General features: G+C 44.8%; 1 protein-coding gene and 1 long non-coding RNA gene across 5 annotated transcripts in view; one reads left to right on the top strand and one right to left on the bottom strand.

The window, feature by feature from the left end:
• The window catches only part of ADAMTS12 (ADAM metallopeptidase with thrombospondin type 1 motif 12), a 317,885-nt gene that overhangs the window by 76,130 nt on the left and 220,601 nt on the right, over positions 1 to 21,154 (bottom strand). For all 4 annotated transcript variants that reach the window (XM_048850633.2, XM_075128412.1, XM_048850632.2 and 1 more), the window contains one exon: positions 4,185 to 4,305. In XM_048850633.2, coding sequence (XP_048706590.2) covers positions 4,185 to 4,305 — 121 coding nt within the window. The remainder of the gene's footprint in view (positions 1 to 4,184; positions 4,306 to 21,154) is intronic.
• LOC125636863 (uncharacterized) overlaps positions 1 to 21,154 on the top strand; it is an 81,300-nt gene that overhangs the window by 11,773 nt on the left and 48,373 nt on the right. The gene's annotated exons all lie outside the window — the stretch shown is intronic.

The following is a 21,154-nucleotide window of genomic DNA, read 5'->3' on the forward strand; positions in this document are numbered from 1 at the left end:
AGTGCCTTTCAATGCAAAGTTTTCCTAGGTTGCAAGAATCAATTAGAGGACAGGAATATGCTTATTATTTCGGCTATTAGAAGACATATTGAGATTCATTCTTCTCTGAAGTACATCAGATAAATCTAGAGGAACTCCACTGAGGACGGAATAGGTGGCAACATCTACCACATATACTGGGACATGGGTATACGTCAGCGGAGAAAATCTGTGGCAGTTGCATTACGTCATGATGCCTCCTATGGGGAAGGATTTTTGAAAGTTGCAGGGAATGTTATCAGCTGTCATCAGTGTATGAGAGAAGGGATACAGTGCTTTGGGCACTAGCCTGAGACTTGTGAGATCTGGATTCAAGTCCCTGTTGTACCACGAACTTCTTGTGTGACCTTGTGAAAGTCACTTAGCATCTCTGTCCCTTCGTTCTCCCTCTGTCAAATAGGGGCAACAACACTTTCCTGCCTCACAGAGGTGTTGTGAGGGTAAATCCATAAAAGACATACACTCAGATACTGCAGCGATGGGGGCCAAGTAGAGAGGTTTGTTTTCAGCCAACAACAGAAAGTCCAGTTTTTACTGACAGTACTCAAAATTGAGTGTGGTCATGTGCTGAAATAAGGCAAATTTTACCAGTAAAACTTCCTAGTGTAGACCAGGATTTAGAATTAAATTCTGCTTGCCTTACTCACACAAATAGTCTTAATGGCCTCAGCAGGTCTACTCATGTGAGTTAGGCAAGCAGGATTTGGCTCTAAGCCATACTGAGCAATCTTTAATATCTATCTTAGGTGCTTATCTGACACCCATTACCATGGTATCGGAGCACTTCAGTCTCTAATGTATTTATCCTCGCAACACCTCTGTGAAGTATGGAAGTGCCACACAGTAAGTTTGGATTCAAGCTTCTTTAGAATAATGTTTGTTAAAATTAGTGTTAAAAATAAAAATTTAACAAAAATCTGTTAAGCAACAACTCAACAGATACAATTATTTGGGATGACCCTTCCAGTGTAGCTCAAAAACTTGGTTTTAAAGTATACTGGGACAGCTTGATAATGTATTTTTGCATTCTGATCTTTGTATTACATTCATTTTCTTTTGACCAGCTGAATTATCTCCTGATTTCCCACTGGGTACTGCTAGGTTCTTTGGGTTTCGCTCCTCCTTCACTGGGAGCAGGGGAAAAGTGGTGCTTTCTTTCAAGCCCGCTTGCTCATGGTACCAAATTGAGCAGATCTTCATAAAATAATCGTCCCTCTCCTTTTTTACATGCACCTGGTGAGCAGTGAAATAGTTCACTGCTGGCACAGGGTATCTGAACTAGCACTCTCTGAGATGAATGAGAATAACATAGAACATCCAGGGAACAGCTCAGGCATCCTCTATGGACCATTACATTATCCAGAGATCAACCCAGCCACACCCCTTCCTGCTACCTACATGGGGAAATGGGCTGCAAATGGGCAGATAAAACTGATGTACCTGGATCTATGGCCACCCAGGGAATGAATCCCCAAGTTTCCCTTTATCTAGGGCCTTGGTCTTCTGGCTCGCCATAGCACTTCTTCAAACTCTCCTCCGCTTCCCTCCAAACTGCTCTCCTTCAAACTGCTCTCTGCTCTAACACCAAACCACTCTGCTTCAACTCCTCCAACTGTCTGATTGAAGCTGGGTTTTTTTTTTATCAGGTGACTGGCTTCAGGTGCTCTAATTAATCTATAGCAACCTCTCTTCCCTCTACGGGGAATAAGGCTCTCATCATCCTGGGGCTTGCATATCTCCCCTCTATCACCCTCCTGCTGACCTCTGGGCCATGCTGTATCACATATTCTCCCCCCGCAACCCACGCTCAATGCCATGGGGTTGGGCTACTTGAGACCAGAGGCAGTGCTGTCGTGACAGGCCATCAGTGTTGCCGTGTTGGCTTCCGGCTCTATGCTGTACCCGGAAATGGAAGGGTTGCAGGGATAGGAACCGCCTAGTCACTCTTGCGTTCTTCTCCTTGTTTCTGTGCATCCACTGGAGCGGGGAATGGTCTGTCACGAGGGTAAACCGTCACCCCAGTAGGTAGTAGTGGAGAGTCTCCATGGCCCATTTTACTGCCAGACATTCCTTTTCAATGGATGGCATACTTTTGTTCCCTGGGGAGGAGTTTCCAGCTGAGGTACAGGATCGGGTGTTCCTCCTTCTCTACCATCTTTGAAAGGACGGCTCCTAGCCCTACCTCCGAGGCATCTGTTTGTAGGACGAATTCCTTCTCAAAGTCTGGGGCTATGATTACTGGATGACAGCAAAGGGCTGTCCTTAAATCTGCGAATGCTCCTTCTGCCGCATCAGTCCACTTTACTACCTTGGGGCCCTGGGCTTTTATCTGGTCAGTCAAGGGCCCTGCTCTTGTGGCAAAATGAGGGATGAATCTCCGATAGTACCCTACTATCCCTAGAAATGCTCTGACCCGCTTTTTTGCAGAATGGTGGAGGCCAACCCTGTATTGCCTCCACTTTGTTCCATTGGGGTTTCACCAAGCCTCTCCCTACTACATGCCCGAGGTATCTGGCCTCAGCTAGCCCTATCATGCACTTGGGAGGGTTGGCAGTGAGGCCGGCCTTCCGCAGGGTGTCTAGCACCGCTTCTACTTTTCCTAGGTGCATTTCCCAGTCAGGGTTATGGATGACTATGTCTTCTAAATAGGCGGTGGCATACTTGGCATGGAGTCGCAGCAATTTGTCCAGTCTGGGGGTAATCTGCTGTAGTCTCCGCGGCCATATCGTAGTAGACCTTCTGGGCCTTCCCACACAGGAACGGGGCAAGGATACCAGACCACTGATCTTGGGGCCAGGCCTCCCGCAGGCTGCTCTTTCAAAAGCCTGGAGGTATGCCTCCACATCATCCTCCCATGTCATTTTCTGTAGGCAGTGGCTGGTCCATATGGTCCGGGTCCCATTGCAGTTGCGATTCAGCTCCATAAGGGCCTTCATCTGGTTCACCAGCTCCTGCAGCAGGGCTCGGTCCTGGGCAGCCTGACTCATCAACAGATGATTAGTCTCCTGCTGTATCCGAGTTGCCTCCTGTTGGGTGGTTGCTTGGACCCAGGTAGCCTTCTGCTGGGCCGCAGTGGCTTGTATTAGGGCCTGGACCACACGGTCCATCTTAGGGATGGGATGGTTTTGGCTAACCCTGGTTTAAGTGCACAGCACGGCAATCCCACCCCGACACCACGTGTGGCAAATTGCCGGCACTACTATGAGGGGTCCTGCGCTTTCTCTTCTTGTGGGGGGCATTCAGGGCACCATTTCTCACCCCCGAGAAACTCTGGGGTATTAACTGTCCCACTAGTATCCCAGAAAAGGGGAGTGGAGAGGGAGGAACCCGGGCCCACCCTCTACTCTGGGTCCCAGCCCAGGGGCCCTAGGGATAGCAGCAAACCACTTGAACTAGTGATTCCTTCCCCTGAGCTACTTCCCTCTTCAGCCCTTCAGCTTGTGGGGCTTCCTGCCCTCTCTCTGCTTGGGCCAGGTTTCTCCCAACCCCTTGTGTCTGTGAAGAACCTCTGCTCTGCAGAAGCCGGGTTTTCCTTTACCTAGGGTCTTGGTCTTCTGGCCTGCCACAGCACTTCTTCAAACTCTCCTCTGCTTCCCTCCAAACTGCTCTCTGCTCCAACACCAAACCACTCTGCTTCAACCCCTCCAACTGTCTGATTGAAGCGGGGGGTTTTATCAGGTGACTAGCTTCATGTGCTCTAATTGGCTTCAGGTGCTCTAATTAATTTATAGCAACCTCTCTTCCTTCTACAGGGAATAAGGCTCTCATCATCCTGGGGCTTACATATCTCCCCTCTATCACCTTCCTGATGCCCTCTGGCCATGCTGTATCACAATACCTTTTGCAAATGAGCTTGCTGGCTATTTATTATCTGGGTAATTTGCAGTGGAGGCTGTTGACATCCAACATCCAGGAGGCAAAACTGGTATTTAATTGGTCAAGGTGCACTCAAAGCCATTTCACAGTACAGGCTAAAGAATCGTCTTTGATTCAAAACAGACTACGCAAAGCCTTCAGTGAGGAGTCTCCACTGGTAATTTGCCATTCAGATTACTCACCAACTTGAAATGAGAAGAATTTTTCAAGCCTCATTATTTGCAGAAACAGTCTCAGCAAGAAAAGAAGAAAAAAAAGCCCCTCTTTACCTAATCCTTCACTCTGATTGAACATCATCTTCACCGTCTGACAAGCAGATCCATCTCCTAGGCAAACTCCACATTGATCTTCAGTTGCATTGGAATTTATCTCATAATCACAGCCAACAGTCTAAAAGGAAAGACATTTTCAAAATAAATATTCTATCTATAATGAATTGCTCCAGACCTAATGTATCACTGACTCCGGTGTCAGCTTCTAATCAGCTGCTTCAGAAGGGGACATGAACTGATTTCACTGAATACAACATATTTTATGTGCACACACTTAATACCAGAGACTGTCACATCTTATTTAAGTATAAAATCATGCACAGTGGACAAGAGTGACAGCCATTATTTGCACTGTACATGCTATGAACCATGCAATGGTTACAAGAAGTCATTATTTTAACAGAAACACACCTCTCAATTGACCTTCATTGTCCAGCATGTCCTGGATTCTTCTCTACTTTTGTATGGCATACAGATATCCCAGATTTCCCAAGCAAGTGTTTTGCCCATTGGTCTAAAAAGTAGCAGTGTTAGTGGCCTAATTTTTATCTACTAACCTTTGCAAGTATATCACTAACATGAACATTTTTTGACAGACTTGAAAGACACACTCATTATAATGAATGCTTGGAACTTGTACGAACATTGGTACCCAATGGCAGTTTAATGCATATTTTGGGGATTCAGTTGTAGAAAATGCTGAGTTTATGCAAGCATGGCCACAGAACACCTCTAGAAAGAATAGGTCAGATGCTGGTTTCTGCTTCAGATTCTTTGTACCACTCAGGTGGTATGAAGTGACTGGATTCTGGCTATAGCTGCCCAGCAGAGAAATCTGCTAATGGAGAATAGCTCACCTTACCTGATCACTCTTGTTTCAGTGTGTATGGTAAATCTCCCCACTGTATTTTCCACTGCATGCATCCAATGAAGTGAGCTGTAGCTCATGAAAGCTTATGCTCAAATAAATTGGTTAGTCTCTAAGGTGCCACAAGTCCTCCTTTTCTTTTTGCGGATACAGACTAACACGGCTGCTACTCTGAAACCTGCTAATGGAGAGGAATTCTCTGCTGGCATAAAGCTTTACACCAGTGAAGCCAGCCTCTGCACCTCCCCAACACAGAGGAGCATGTCAGAGGGCCTGGAGGTGAGGTATGGTGGAATTATGCCCAGCCAATCATCCATCCATATATGGTCCCTTAGGACCATATTCCAGTGACAGAAGGTAGAACAATCCAGTTTGCTTTAGATCAGCTTTGGCGTAGTGCAGGGCAGCTCACAGGTTCAAAGAGCTGGAACTTCTTTCTCTTGCACTGAGCAGAACTTGGATGCAGGAGAAAATCTGACCCTATGCGCCTCTAATGGCCATAAGAAAAGGATCCTAAAATATATTTAAATAGACTATCTCAGAAACAGAGGAAAGAATTTAGTACTAAAGAAAAGCCAGAATGTAAGATACGAAGGATGCAATGCTTTGGAAACATGGACTATTCAAAGACCTATATTAAGATATGACAGATGCTAAGGACCCATAGAGTATTCAAATGCTACTGTATCAAATTTATAAGTGTTATGTGTAAATGTATAGGTTGGCTAGTGATTGTAGCCTGGCTCAACAGATGAACTAAAGGATATTTCCTGCAGGAACTAAAGCCATTAGGGGTAACAAGTCTGTGGAATGTTCACCCTCTGTGGGAAATAGCACAGAGTAGTTTGATCTGGTTCAAGAAGTCTTGCAGACAAAGAACTGGAAACTCTATAAAGAGACAATCATGATCTGGGAGACAGGACACTCACAGTAGGTTCAAAAATTGATGTGAAACTGGGACCAAGACAGAGATCCTGAGGAAAGAACCTGCAGTACTTTAACCCCATGTGGAAGATGAGTGACTGCATGATATGTTAGAATTGCATATAAATAGTTTATTGTTTTCTAAGATAGGTTTTCTCTGTAACTTTTTTTATTCTGAATAAATCGTACTTTGCTTTATGAAAGCTGGCTGGTCACTGGTTAATCCTGTCAATGGTTAACAGTGGTGAACCTGAAGCTGGTCAGACCTGCTGAATAATCACAATGAATTGTGGGTGTCTGAATCCCAAATCCCCTGTCTGGAGGGACTGGATTGCAAACTCCTGTTCTGAGAAAAGGAAATAGCTAGAGACCTGAGACCTTAGTGTGGTGCCCATCCAGAGGCCACAAAGGGGTCAAAGGTATAGTTATCTCAGGAACTGTGACTTAATGTAACATTTAACTTTAAACTTTTATTTTGTATAGACAATTACTTCTGAAGATGCAGAGCCTGCCACCTTAACTGTGGCACAGGGAATTTAAGATATTTGTTATTACCAGAGATTTAAAAAAGAACTGAATTTTACGTACCATTATCACAAGTCATTTTAACAAATGTTAAAACATATCAATAGTGCTTCGCTACCACAGTCAGATGTAATCATTATAGAAGGGCTGGTGGCACGTAAAAAAAGGATTCAACCTCTTTATGTATGAAGAATACAGTGTGTATCCTCCCCAAAATTACTGTACAGCACTTCCCCTCTGGGCACAAAATGAATTTTGGGGAGTCTGGTAGCATGCAGAACATTTCCATTTCTGGTCTCCTGAAGTTGAACTTTTTTTACATTCTTCCCCTCCTGTGAAAACCTGTGAATTACTCACCTTTCAGCCTGATTCGGGATGAAAGCTTTTTCATTTAAAAAAAAAAATGAGAGGGAAAGATTTTTTTCCGGACAGCTCTAGGGGTTATTTTGAAAGAGGGCATCTTAGCTGAGGGCAACTTGTTTTCTCAATCCCAATGAGAACATTGGGAGATGGCAGCCAATTTCAACGGGCATGTCAACTTAGGGCACTTAAAACGCTCTCAATGCTGCCCGAACCATGCATTGCCATAGCTTAATGTGCTTGGATTTCTTTAAAGACTAACCTTAACTCTGAATGTCCTTGGTTAATAATGTTTGTTTGGGAATTACTACAACATACCAGTAATATAGTTCACTCTATATTGCTGATATGTACTCTCAATCTTAATGTGGTTTTGCCTGGAAATATAAAGAGAACTACTATTGTAACATGGTTCTGTTCAAGACAGATTTTCAGACAGCAAATAAAATTTTGTAAGGATTAAAAAATCTGATTAACAGGCCAAATTCATCCCGGACATAACTAAACCAAGATCAATTTTACTTGACATAGTGGAGGCATTTTGCCCAATGTTGAAACTTATTCTGTATCTTGAAAAGCTAAACCTTAATTGTTCATTAAAATACTATCAGCTAGATTAATATAAAGGGAGTTTTCCATACCAATAGCTTCCATGGGTAAGCACAAATAGACAGTGCCATGCTCAAGAGCACTCATTTCTGTCTGGCCTACCTGCCTAGTGCTCATCCCTGTGGTATCTGAGCATCTGCAGTAGCACTGTCCTTTCACTCCTCAGAGTTTGTACACTCTGTTTAAGAGGGCCCCTTGAAAAATGATTAGTCATTTCACGTCATGAAATTCCAACACTGGGTTGCCAAAGGAGGCAAGAGAGAAAAGTTGCAACAATTTGTTTTCTATTCAAATTCTTCAGAAATGAAGGGCTACATTATGCCTTCCCCATAGGAGGAAGAGAGTATATAGGGTGCCATTCCCCCTCCTAGCAATAAAACGGCTCCTGGTGTGTTTTTGTGTGCAAGGGACAGAGGAGAGAGGCTAATTTCTGATCAGAGTCACCTTCACTGCCTGCCTACTGGGATGAATGTGCTGGAAGAAGCGCTTGCCGCGCCATTTAAAAAAGTGTAGCAAGAGTCACTTCACACCGTGTTCCTCCCCAGAGCTCAGAAGATATTATGCCTTACAGGGTTAATTCTTGGGGCTCCTCCTTCCTACCCTTGTGTGACTCAGCATCATGAAACTGTGCTCAGGCTCTGTGCCACATAGTCTGTCACTTTCTAGAAGCTCAACCACCAGGAGGCCCTGAAATGCTGATTGTAATTCAAGAAGATGGGCTAAAGTTACAGAAAGTAAACCTGCCGCCAACATGCTTTGATGATAGTAATGGTTTTAAATTATTTTTGTTAAGGTAGCTGGAGGCCTTCGGCCAGGCCCCACCCACACATTAAAATGGATTATTGTAATGTTGATGTGTTATTTTCTCTCATTGTTCTACTCATGTAAAACACCCTTTCAGTTGTGGTACTAGCTAACTTCTCTAACACTATCTTGCTGTATGAGATTGTAACCGAGTTCACTCATCGCTAAGTGCCCCCTCATGGCCAGGTGTGGTATAGCAGCTCCCTTGAAGAGCGAGTGCCCCCTGCTGACAGTCACTCTGCTGCTGTGGCGATTTTTCTGTCAGAAACTCAGCTGGGCAGCCAGGTCACCATCTTAAGTCCACGTTTTCTGGGGTCACAGTTTCCAAACTAAGAGTCCCCAGAATATCTTTAATACAAACAAAAATCCTTTCCCCTCTCTGGGGGCTCTTCCACAACCTGTTGTCCCCTTGCTGGGCTCAATAACTCTTGCAGTGGGCTTGTACACCCCCTTCTTGGGGGCCAGCAGGAGTACCCAGTCCCAGCCCCTACTCTGGGTTCCAGTCCTGGGCCTTGTACTGAACAACTAGTTCTGCTCCTCTACCTGTGCTGCAGTTTTCCCCAGGGCCACTTCCCACGCAACCTTTAAATACTCCTCCGGATCTCTGTCTCTTCCTTGCTTAATCAGGGTTCCTCTCAGGCCTCCTTGCATGGAGATATTTTCCCAGTCTCTTCCCTCTTTCATCAGGGTCTCACCCAGGCCTTGAGAGCTTTCCTTACTCTCTCATCTTACAGCCTGTCTCTCCCTCCAGCCCTTTCCCCAGTTGGTCCTTATCACCATTCAGGCCTGGCTCTTGTTCCCATTACTGCAGTCAGCTTCTCCTCTTTATGGGGAATTGCTTGATCCTGCTCAAGTAGGGCTTAGTCTGTAATCAGGGTTGGCTTAGCCCCAGGCTCTCCAGTCCAGAGGCAAGCCACCCTGTTATAGGGATATTGTGTTCCCTTTTGTTCTGTTTTTTATTTTTATTTCGATCTAGCACTAGCTACCATCAGATAATCAGAGAATCATAGATGTGTAGGACTAGAGAGATCTCATTAGGTCATCTAGCCAAGTCCCTGCACTAAGGCAGGACTATGTAATAACTAGACCATTGCTGCCAGGTGTTTATCTAACCTGTTCTTAAAAACCTCCTATGATGGAGATTTCACAAACTCCCTAGGCAATTTATTCCAGTGCTTAACCACCCTGACAGTTAGGAAGTTTTTCCTAATGTCCAACCTAAATCTTCCTTGCTGCAATTTAAGCCCATTGCTATTTGTCCTATCCTCAGATTAGCGAGAACAATTTTTCACTCTCCTCCTTGTAACAACCTTTCAACAACCTTGAAAACTGTTATGTCCCCCCTCAGTCTTCTCTTCTCCAGGGTAAACAAACCCAGTTTTTTCAATCATCCGTCATAGGTCATGTTTTCTGGACCTTTAATCATTTTTGTTGCTCTTCTCTGGACTTTCTCCAATTTGTCCACATCTTTCCTGAAATGTGGCGCCTAGAACTGGACACAATACTCCATCTGAGGCTTTATAATCTACAGCTTCCTGATAAGATGATCCATCTGTCAAATTAATCTAGACGGAGAGGGACTTTCCCTCAAATTTTCCTCTGGCCCTTAATGTCTAGAAACACCTTTCCTCCAGGCACCAACTATTAAAAGAGCCATTACAGTATTTGCAGTAGTTATGCCGTGGCAGTGGAAAGTCCCAGATTGAATAATTATGTTAGACTATTAGGCTTGGTCCACACTACTGAGTTAGATTGACGTAAGGCAGCTTACATCGACCTAATTATGTCACTGTACACACTACAGTCTTGCTCCCACCAATGTAAGTGCCCTACTACACTGACATAATTACTCCACCTCCACAAGAGGCATAAGGCTTATGTCAGTGTTGTTAAGGTAACACAGTGTCTGTGTAGGCACTGCATTACTTACATGGGCTGTTGGCTGTCATTCTTGTCAATTTCAGGACTCCATGCTGGAGCCCTGAAATTGACAAAGCCCAGCTGTCCCTGGGTTGGGTGGGGGTCTCCAGCTGCTACCTGGGCTGCCCGCTCGAAGCTAGGCTGTACCTGCCTACTCCCCACTTCCAGCCAGGCTACTGCCCAGAGGTTTCCAGCTCCCCACCAACTGCCCAGGCGCCACCTGGACTCCAGGCATGGCATTTGCAGCCAGGAGCCCAGCTTGCAGTGGGGAGAGGGGAGCTGAGAGCCCGGGGGACAGCCTGGCGCCCAGTGGGGAGCTGGGTGTGGAACTGAAAGCTCAGGTTCTCAGCCCCATCCACTGCCCCTCTTCAGTCAATGGAAGCGCTTCTGGTGAGGACACGCACCATCGATAAAAGGAGGGTAGTGTGGACATGAATCACCGCAGTAATTACAGCGGTGGTTGTAAGTAGACCCAACATAGGTTGACTTTTTTAATGTAGACATGCCCTTAGACAGACAAGGTGGGTGAGGTAGTATCTTTTATTGGACCAACTTCTGTTGGTGAAAGAGAGAAGTTTTTGAACAACACAGAGCTCTTCTTCAAGTCTGGGAAAGGTATTCCATATCACAGCTAAATACAAGGTGGAACAGATTGTTTAGCATAAGTAGTTAACACACATTGTAAGAGACCTTTTAAGATGAAGTGGCCAGTTAACACCTCTGCAGTCACAGGACAAAAAGGCATAAGTGTGTTACAGATTGTTTCAATAAGCCATAAATCCAGTGTGTTTCTTAAAACCATGATTTTTAGTGTCTAGCAAAGTTATGAATTTGTGAAAAGTGTTTGCCCCCGGATGTTAGGGTGTTTTTGTCTTTTATCCATTTTCTGTGAGAGTTCATTCAAGAGCACAGTGTTTGTCTCGTTTTACCCACATAATTGTTATTGGGGCATTTAGCGTATTGGGTGGGGTACACCACATGTTGTGACCCATGGATCTTGAAAGGCGTGCGGTGAAGGGTATTGATCACAGAAGCAGTGTTTGCAGGTTTTGAATCTGTTACGGCAGCATCTAGTGCCACTTTGAGTTACTGGGTACTGGTCTGTGGGGATCCTGTTTCTGATGATGAGCTTGGCAAGGCTGGGGGGCTGTTTGAAGGTCTCAGAATACGTGTTAACTACTTATGCTAAACAATCTGGTGCACCTTGTATTTAGCTGTGATATGGAGTACTTTTCCCAGACCTGAGGAAGAGCTCGGGGGTAGCTCAAAAGCTTGTCTTTCACCAACAGAAGTTGGTCCCATAAAAGATATTACCTCACTCACCTTGTCTCTCTAGTATCATGGGACCAACATGGTTACACCAACATGGCAAACAAGTATATTAAACTATGTCTGTGATACCTTGACATTAAATGACTAACCTGTGCAAAACAAGGTTTGTGTCAAGAAGTTCTGCAGTAACCTTGGCTTCTCTTTCTCTCTTTGGAGAAGATTAAATTTTTTTTTAAAAAAGCAAAAATTCTCTTCACTGCTATTTAAGGCCTTTTAACACAAAAATACCTTAGCATTCAGAGTGCCAGGCTTAAGTTTATGAGCAGTGCAATGTGTTGCAGAGAGATACGCAAATGCAGTGGGTAGCTCACGACCCCACTCTTGCCTCCCTGCATTATAGTTGTTCTGTCAAAGGTAGTGCTAATAAGGTGTAGGAAGAGCTTAGATACCACAATAAGCCCAGTATTGCCCTTATCCTCTGAGGTGCTGAGAACTTACGACTACAACTGGAAGCAAAGGGAGTGGAGGACGCTCAGTACTTCATATTTAGCACACCTTCAATAGATAAAGTTGGACCATGCACCTAAGTCTATCAGAGGACATATTTATTGCATTCTAGGCACCTTGAATAACTAACTATCTGTTCAAGGTTAGCCAAATCAAAGTTACCAAGCTTACCAGGCTGGGACCAGATTTTACATTTTGCAGGCAATGCCATGTGTTCCAAAGTTTTATTTACTGTTCAAAACTGAAGCAAAAAAATTTGAGATTTCCTGCTACACGATATTTTTTTTTAATTTATAATTTCAGGTTAATTGGAATGTTTTGTTTTATAAAAAGAAAACATTTCATTCCAATTTTGACTTTCAAAAAATTCATAATAGAATATAATTTATTTTAAACATTAAAATGAACATTTATTTCAAAGAGGAAAATGGAAATGTTCCTCTCTGAAAAGTTTATTGAAACATTCATATTTCTTTTGAAACCAACTTTTGTCAAAAGCTGCACATTTCACAAAATGTTTCATTTTTGAGGAATCAGCATTTTCTGACATTCCATCCAAATATTTCCAAGCAGCCCTAATTGCTATTCATTGTAAATTGAGTGGCTAAGCAGCAGTTCTGCAGAAAAGGACCTGGGGATTACAGTGGATGAGAAGCTGGATATGAGTCAGCAGTGTGCCCTAGTTGCCAAGAAGGCCAACGGCTTATTGGGCAGTATTAGTAGGAGCATTGCCAGCAGATTTAAGGCCCGGCTTGACAAAGCCTTGGCTGGGATGATTTAGTTGTTGTTGGTCCTGCTTTGAGCAGGGGATTGGACTAGATGACTTCCTGAGGTCCCTTCCAACCTTAATATTCTATGATTCTACCGGGAACACGTTTCTTGTTTTGCTGTTTCAGTTGCTGCTGCCCAGAAAGGATGTATTCAACTCCTGCTTTTTAATCAGTGGTTCAAAATCAGACATCACTGTCAGCTATTGTAACACTAATGGAGTCCCTGTGCCTTCTCAGTTATCATACTAGGAGCCCACATTCCAGTTTCCCCCGTCACTGAAAATGCAGTTCATAGCTCCAGATAGTTATTCCAAAGTGGTCAATCTTCTGTCTCTCATTAAATAAAACCTTCATTTTAGTCTCCTCTTCCTATGCCCCACCCAAATTCTGCCAGACTGATATCTTCATGATGGCTTTGGACATTTCAGCTATTAAAGGTACAACTTCCTTTATAGCTGCCACTAGGCTGTCATGTTACAACTGCTGCACTCCAAGTTAGCTCAGTTGGTGGCATAAGTTTACATGCATGCAGCATGCCATATTCACCAGAATAAGAGGAAGTGTTTGCACCAAAAAGCTTGATAACAGACGTTCCAAGACAGTGCAATATATTAGACCAACTTTAAATTAGTAGTTCCCAGGCCATGTTTTACTTTCCCCAGAGAGTATCAGAGCACTTCCTTTTATTTTTGTCATTAATCACTTTTATTTCTAAATCCTTCATCCTGTCTTTTAGCTGCTGTCCTCATGTTTTCGATCAAAAAAAAACAGATAAAAGCCAAATTTTCTAAAATAACTTAATTTCGTGCCTGAAATTTTGTGCCCAAAATTTTGTGCCCACCATTGATTGTGGCAGGAAATTTTGAGGTCAGGCCCAGGTTATTAAAAAATTTAAAAAACCCACCACACAATACACTAGTAATTATGTTCAGCTCCTGGCACACTCTTGCTTCCCTTTGCAGTACTTGGCCAGTGCAAAGTGGGACTTAAAACTACCTAGGACAGGCATCTAAGAGTTCTCCCACACTAGTGGAATCCTTGGTTGGCTCTATGCCACCCAATGTAAGTGGTGTACCAAAGGTTGGCAAAGATTACCAGAAGGTTCTGTGCTCCAACAATCCCTCATCTGGCAGAGCAGTGCTTTGAGGGCCATAACAAATTGGCATAATTCCAAGCAGCCCTTCAAGCTTCGCTAAATTCCATGGCTAAGCAAACTAGCTCTCAGCCAGCCCCAGCAAAAGGGATAAGGACAAAGAGTTGCATGAAGTCCGCCTTGTCTCTCAAGTGCTACTTTTACACACCTCAGGGTTCAGCCCTTGATGTTTAATATCACTGTTTTATTACTTGCCTCACTACATGGCATAACATGTGTGTAATCAGATATACATGTGACTGTAATCTGAAAGCCTTTCTACAGGAAGGAAAAACAATTGATGTCCTGCTGCTCAGTGTTTAAAAGGAAAACAGCCTGGAGTGTTTTCCTTTTGTTTCCTGCTGCCATTTCCACAAGACGAGACCTGGATGTCTGCCTGGCAGCAGAAGGCCAAAATGAAAAATCCCTTCTTTAGTTGAGATGTGGTCACAAAAACTAACTGAATTTTAACATTGCTTGGGTGGTACATTGTGCCTTTAAAGCTTCTCCTTTCACTTGTGTCTCCTACTGCTACTCCAACAAGGAACTCATGATCCAGTCATCGTGGCTACAGTATTGTCCTGAATGGAGAAAGAGACATATCCTGATGTGTCTATTTATCTTGTTACATATTTAGCCTGGGTTGAACTGATGTCTTATTGGACTGTCAGTGGAAGGGTAAAATGTGGGGGCAGTAGCATTAAAGAACTGTGTTGCTATAGTAAGATTGAAACATGCGACCTGATGTCTGACAAGTTAAAACTGAAAACAGAACAACCAACCAAAAACCAAAAACAAAGCCTACTTTCCTTTTCCATTCCACACAGTATTATTATTCTCCAACACGATGGTATTAATAATTCATCTATGGTAGCAATGCCTTTTTATTACTAGTAATAAATATTTATGTTATGGTAGCACCCAGACGTTCCAATAAGGATCAGAGCCCATTGTGATATGCACTTTAATAACAACATAAACACTTGCCTACCTCACAGGGGTGTTGTGAGGATTAAAAATTGTGAAGTGTTTTGACATCTAGTGATGAAAAGCACTATGTACAAGTTATGTTTCATAATAAAACATAACTTGTACATAGTGCTTTTCATCATTAGATATCAAAGCACTTCACAATATTATCAGCATCATCCACTCATTTGTCAACTGCTCATATAAGCATTTATGTCTTCAAACCTGCCCTTACACTTAAGATGTCCTCCTTGAACAGATGTCTTCCGTCAGATTTCACCTTAAGACCCACCTCTGCTGTGATGCCTGCCACAAACCAGACAATAAATAATAGCTTGGGTGGAAGTTGGGGAAAATTGGCACTTTTTCCCCCATAGTTACACTTAGAAAAAATGAAAAATGTATCTCACAATTGTATACATTTGACCATGTCCCCCTACCGCCAGCCTTCACACACTTTTCTTTGTGGATTATAAACTGCATGGAGCAGGCTTCCCAATGCTTATAGGAGAAGTTGACAAATGAGTGGATGACGCTGGCAATACTGTTTTGGAATCAGCACGAACAGATTACTGACATCACATTTACATGGCTTCACTGGGAGCAGCTGCATGAGTGGCACTTTAGAAAAATCAGTCACATATGGGCATGCTGGATAAACAGTGTGTATCGGGAATTGTTAGTGAATTGCTGTGATACTAGCACCAACGCTGGTGTGCGTTTGTTTTGCCTTTGTACTAGATACTGACCCTGGCAAGGTTACTGTAAGAGAATTCAACATATTTTTCAAATGTAGATGACTAAATGTAGGCATCTAAATCCATGTTTAGGCATCTAGATAAAAGTGATTTCCATGGGAGTTGTGTATTCACAGTAAAATCAGATAAGTTTCATTTAGGTGCCTAATATATGGATGTAGGAGTGGGAGAAGGCAGCCCCTTCATGGGGTGCCTTGCTGCGGCAGGCCACAGCATAATCTGCTTCAGTTTCCCCTTTCTTTTGGGGTACACACACTCTTTCAGACTATACATAGCCCTTTGCAGGTTTAATTTATTACTAAAGGATCCAGAACCACCATCCAGAATTCCCAAGTCCAGTCCAAACAGCACATTCACTCTTTCAAGCCCCAATAGTCCATCAACACATCAAGTACAGCTCCAGCATCTCTCACCGTGCTGCAACTCTCAAGTATGGCATCCAGCACACCTCACCTCAGCTGCTGTAGCTGGGGTGCTTTTCCACCCGGTTACATTCTCAAGTCTGGCTCTAGTTCTCGCCTGGTGAACTCACTCTCCATCAATCATTCCCCTGCTTTCAGCTCTCTATGGTCCTCTAGCTTCAGCTCCCCACCTCAGAGAGCCAGCAGGCATCCTGCTGCTACTCTCAGCCCTACCTGGCTGTGGCTCTTTGGCCTGGGGACGGACCTCCCGACCACCTTCCTCTTTCACCAGCCTGATCTGGCTCCACTGCTCAACTAGGAAACTCTCATTGCTCCCTCCTTCAGTGGCATCCTCTCCTTGCAGCTCTCAGCCCAGCTCTGCTCTTCTTCTGAGTTCTCTCCATTGTCAAGACTCCGGACTCTCTCCCTTGCCTTTGGGCTGTTTCTCATTTACAGCTTTCTGGGGCCACGCCACCCTCCTCATTACACCAAAACTAGGGCACACCTGGAGTGGAACAGTTAACCTATTACAAAGTCCTTGGCCTTATTATTTTGGCCAAAAGAAAATAAACCAGAAGCATTTCTGTGAGAAATTCAGTTCCTAAAATGTATTTCAGTACCTAAAATGTCTGATTAAAAACTTGAGTAGAGCTTGATCGGGGCTTACTATTTACCTGTAATGTTTAAGGACTCCTTTTTCAAGTTAGCAACCACAATATTCATCTATTATTACAGTAGCAGAATTAGCTGTGTAGAAATAATTAAGTGTATTTTCTAATTCACTTGCCAAGAACCATACAATATGTACTGCATTCACTTGGACAGAACTAACACCGTGCTAAATTATTCTGAGAGATGTTTGAAAAGGTTTTTTCCCCAAGTGGATATGCTGTGTACACATTTTATATAAAAGTATGCTACCATTCAGAGAAGAGGCCTACTTTAGTTACCTATTAATCATTTCTTCTAGTCCTTTGGACTGCCAGATTACATTGTTCATCACATGATCCTGGCTTCGATTCATTCTGTTTGTTGGATGAACTGAAACTATAGCCTGAATGTAAATGGACTGCCAGCTTTATTCACGATAGCACAAGTACACTAATTTAAAAACAACCTTGATTCTCCTTAATTGTTTATGATAATACATATTGTTGAAAGGAGAAAAATTGTTCTTGTTAACCTCTGAGGATAGGACAAGAAGCAATGAGCTTAAATTGAAATAAGAGAGGTTCAGGCTGGATATTAAGAAAAACTTCCTGTCACGGTGCTTAACCACTGGAATAAATTGTCCAGGGAGGTTGTGGAGTCTCCATCATTGGAGATTTTTAAGAGCAGGTTAGACTATATGGTCTAGATAATACTTAGTCCTGCCATGAGTGCAGGAGACTGGACTAGATGACCTCTTGAGGTCCCTTCCAGTCCTATGATTCTATGACTAATACCTACAAAATGGCCCTTGAAAACAATCATATACATGAACAATTCAGAACTTCATTGGTTCATGTACCATCCTCTGAAAAAAATTGATGTTTGAAGTATGTGAAAAATGGCCAAAGCTTTTATGGTGGGTCCCATGCTTTTCCTTTGTGTGATGGGTCAGGTCACTGCCTCTTGCCCCTATTCTTGGGCTTCCTGCCCTCTCTTTCCTTGGGCAGGGTTTCTCTCCATCCTCTGCACCTGGGGAGTCCCTCTGCTCTGCTTGAGCAGGGTTTCCCTTCCCCTGGTACTCTAGTCAACAAGAGTACTCCTCCAAACCACAGTCCCTCTCCTTCCCTCCTGGCAGCTGACTGAAGCTGGGTTTTATATTAGGTCTCTGGAAAGGCCTTAATTGGCTCCAGGTGGTCTAATTAACCTGTAGTAACCTCTCCTCAGTCCACAGGGAATAAGGCTCTGAACATCCTTGGGCTTATATACCTCCCATCCATCACTCTCCTGATGCATCACAAGTACCATATGCACATTTTTACTGTTTATACACATTTATTTTAGGCCTTAATAGACTTAAGTATTGAATTTGCCTGGCTGACATCTGCCTGGGGGAAATTAGACAAAGATGGTAGTTTGGAGGGGAAGTCTGAGTTGGAGGGTTGGAGGATAGGAAGTTAAGAGCTGATTGGGAATTTTAAAACAAAACAGGTTTTTCATCAGAAATGTGTCAAAACTGAAATTGTGTGAGAACCTGTTGGTTTGGATGAAACTTTCATTAGGAAATGTTTCTTAGGTGCAGGATGGAATTTCTGGTCAAAACCAGAGACATCAGAATACCCTGGTGGTCAGCACACTCACCTGGGATGTGGGAAACTCACATTCAAGTCCCTGAAGAAGAGCTCTGTGTACACTGAAAGCTTGTGTCTCTGGTCCAATAAAAGCTATTACCTCACCCATCTAGTCCCTTCTCTGTCTCATTCAGTTGAGTGTGCAGACTAGACTGATCGTGACTACTCTGGGAAAGGTGGGCCTCTCTTGCTGTGTTGTTGTGAAAATGTTGAGTGGTCTCCCTTTTATCTGGATGCACAAAGGGAATTTTTTTGAAATTACAAGAAGTTTCACAAGATGGGAAAACAGAATCCATCTCAGCACTAATGAAGTTAGACTGAGAGTAGGGATTCTGGATGGAGTGAAGGGGGGATTCCCGTGGTGTCTGCAGGAGTGTAAGTATAAAAAAAGGCGAGGAAGGGCTCTGGAGGTATGGGGGGGGGGGGGGAAAGAAGGGCAGAGAGGGCTCTAGTGTGTGTGTTGGGGGAGAAGCAGGGAGGGCTCTGGTGGTGGGGGTGGAGAGGAGAAGCACAGGGGGGGCTCTGCTGGTGTGTGTGTGTGTGGGGGGGAAGTAGGGAAGGCTCCGGTGGTGTGGAGGGGAGGAGGAGGTCAGGGAGGGCTCCGGTGGGGTGTGTGTGTGGGGAGGAGGACAGGGAGGGCTCCGGTGGTGTAGGGGGAAGGAGTAGGGAGGGCTACGGTGGTGTGGGGGGGAGGAGGAGGACAGGGAGGGCTACGGTGGTGTGTGTGGGGGGGTAGGGAGGGCTCCGGTGGTGTGGGGGGGAGGAGGCAGACAGGGAGGGCTACGGTGGGGTGAGTGTGTGTGTGTGAGAGAGAGAGAACACGGAGGCTCTGGTGGTGTGGGGAGAGAAGGACAGGGAGGGCTCTGGTGGTGTGTGTGTGGGGGGAAGTAGGGAGGGCTCTGGTGGCGTGGGGCGGGAGAAGGAGGACTACGGTGGTGGTGCGGGGAGGGGGAAAGCAGGGGAGGTGGGCAGGGGAGGACAGGAGGTGTGTGTGTGTGTGTGTTTTTGTGTGTGTGAGAGAGAGAGAGAGAGAAGGGAGGGCTCAGGTTGGGGGGGAGAAGCAGGGGAGTTCCGGTGGTGTATGGGGGGAGGGGGAAGGGTAGGGAGGGCTCTGGTGGTGTGTGAGGGAGGAGAAAGAATGGGAGGGCTCTAGTGTGTGAGGGGGAGCGGGAAAGCAGCGGGGGCTCTGGTGTGTGTGTGAGGGGGAGCAGGAAAGCAGCGGGGGCTCTGGTGTGTGTGGGGGGGAGAAGGGTAGGGAGGGCTCTGGAGTGTGTTGGAGGAAGAAGGAAAGGCAGGGAGGGCTCTGCTGGTGCTGGGCTGTGTGCGTGTGGAAAAGAAAGGCAGAGTGGGTTCAGAGGGGAGAGGCAGAGTGGTAATGAGCCTTGACTGGAATTTCATGGCATATTCAACTGCAACTCACCTTGCTTGAGGGCTTCAGGTTTCTGAATCTCCTCCAGTTTCCTTTGAACCAGGGTGCTTTGCTAGTCCCACTGCAATCTCTGGCCTCTCTGGGAAGTCTTTTCTGCTGGTCTCCTCCCCCTCAGACTCACAACTCCTTCCTCATAATTAAGGGATTCCACAGCCCCCTTCCACAGGGTTGTGACATGATTTAAGCAGGCTTCCCTGGCCCACCAGAATCCGGGTTCCAGTCCCATTGCACAGAGCCTCCTTTGGTCCCTGAACTCACAACTCTTTCCTCTTGGGGAAAGAATTCCACAGCCCTCCTTCTTGATTCAGGAAGGTTCCCCAGCCCACCTGTCTCCCTTCTGGTTCCTATCTCAGGGAGCCTCTCTTCTGACTCAATGTTCCCCTGCAATTCTGCCCTCTTGGCGGTCTCTCCTCTCCCTCTTAATCTTCCTGTAAGCTACCAAACAGCTGGATTTTATCATTCTAAGGAGGCAGCTACCTGATTAACATCTGGATCCCATTCCTCTGTTAGCCTGCTGCTCTCCCCACCCCCTTTCTTTTTGAAAGGTTTTGTCATGGAATAGGGGTTGGCTTGCTCCAGGCCCCCGTCCCTTCAAGGAGACACAGTAACCTTTTGCCACAGACCACTTCTCACATGCTCACGTACCACAGTTTGGGAATCTCTGATCTACATGGCAGAGCTTGCTTTCAGCAGAGATGCATCAATTCATCCTCACTGATTCAAATGCATTTTTAAAAAACCCGCTTTGTATAAAATAGATGTACATTTGTAGTGATGTGTGAACTGCCAAAGCTTGTGGGATTCAATATGAATAAATATTCAAAAGCCTGAAGTTTAGTCATCCTAATCTCAATCTTTTTGGTTTAGAAATCAGAGTGAAACTCTCATGAGATGAGTGCTCTTATAAAATTGCAGATACTATTGGAGCTGGATCAAATATACCATGAAAATAGCCCTCTTAATTCAGTATTCTGCCTCTCTTAGATCATTCCTGCCTGAAGCCAAGAAGCATAGAGATGAGCAAAAATTAGGGTGACCACATATCCCATTTTGGCTGGCACTGTCCCTTTTTTAAGCCCTGACCTGGATGCCCTGACTTTTTTTTGGGGGGGGGGGTGAAAGTGGGCATGTGTCCCACTTGCTTTTGCTAACTTGATCAGTTGGCAAGAGCAAATGGGACAAATGCCCACTTTTGTCAAAAAAGTAGGGTGTGGAGAAACATACTGGGGGGGTGGGGAGCAAGTGGCAATGCCAGCCCCATGCAGGGGGGGAGGCAGGGCTTGAGTGATCAGTGACACCAGCCCCAGCCTTTGGGAAATATGGTCATTCTAACTAGCGTGTGTGTCACTGCTTGCTCAAGCCTTGCTAGCCCCCGGTGTGGGGAGGTGGGCTCAGGCAAGCGGCTTCGGCCAGCCCTGTGCCAGGGGACGGAGGCTTGGG

Source organism: Caretta caretta, chromosome 5, assembly GCF_965140235.1.
Source record: "Caretta caretta isolate rCarCar2 chromosome 5, rCarCar1.hap1, whole genome shotgun sequence".
NCBI classification, from domain to species: Eukaryota; Metazoa; Chordata; order Testudines; family Cheloniidae; genus Caretta; species Caretta caretta.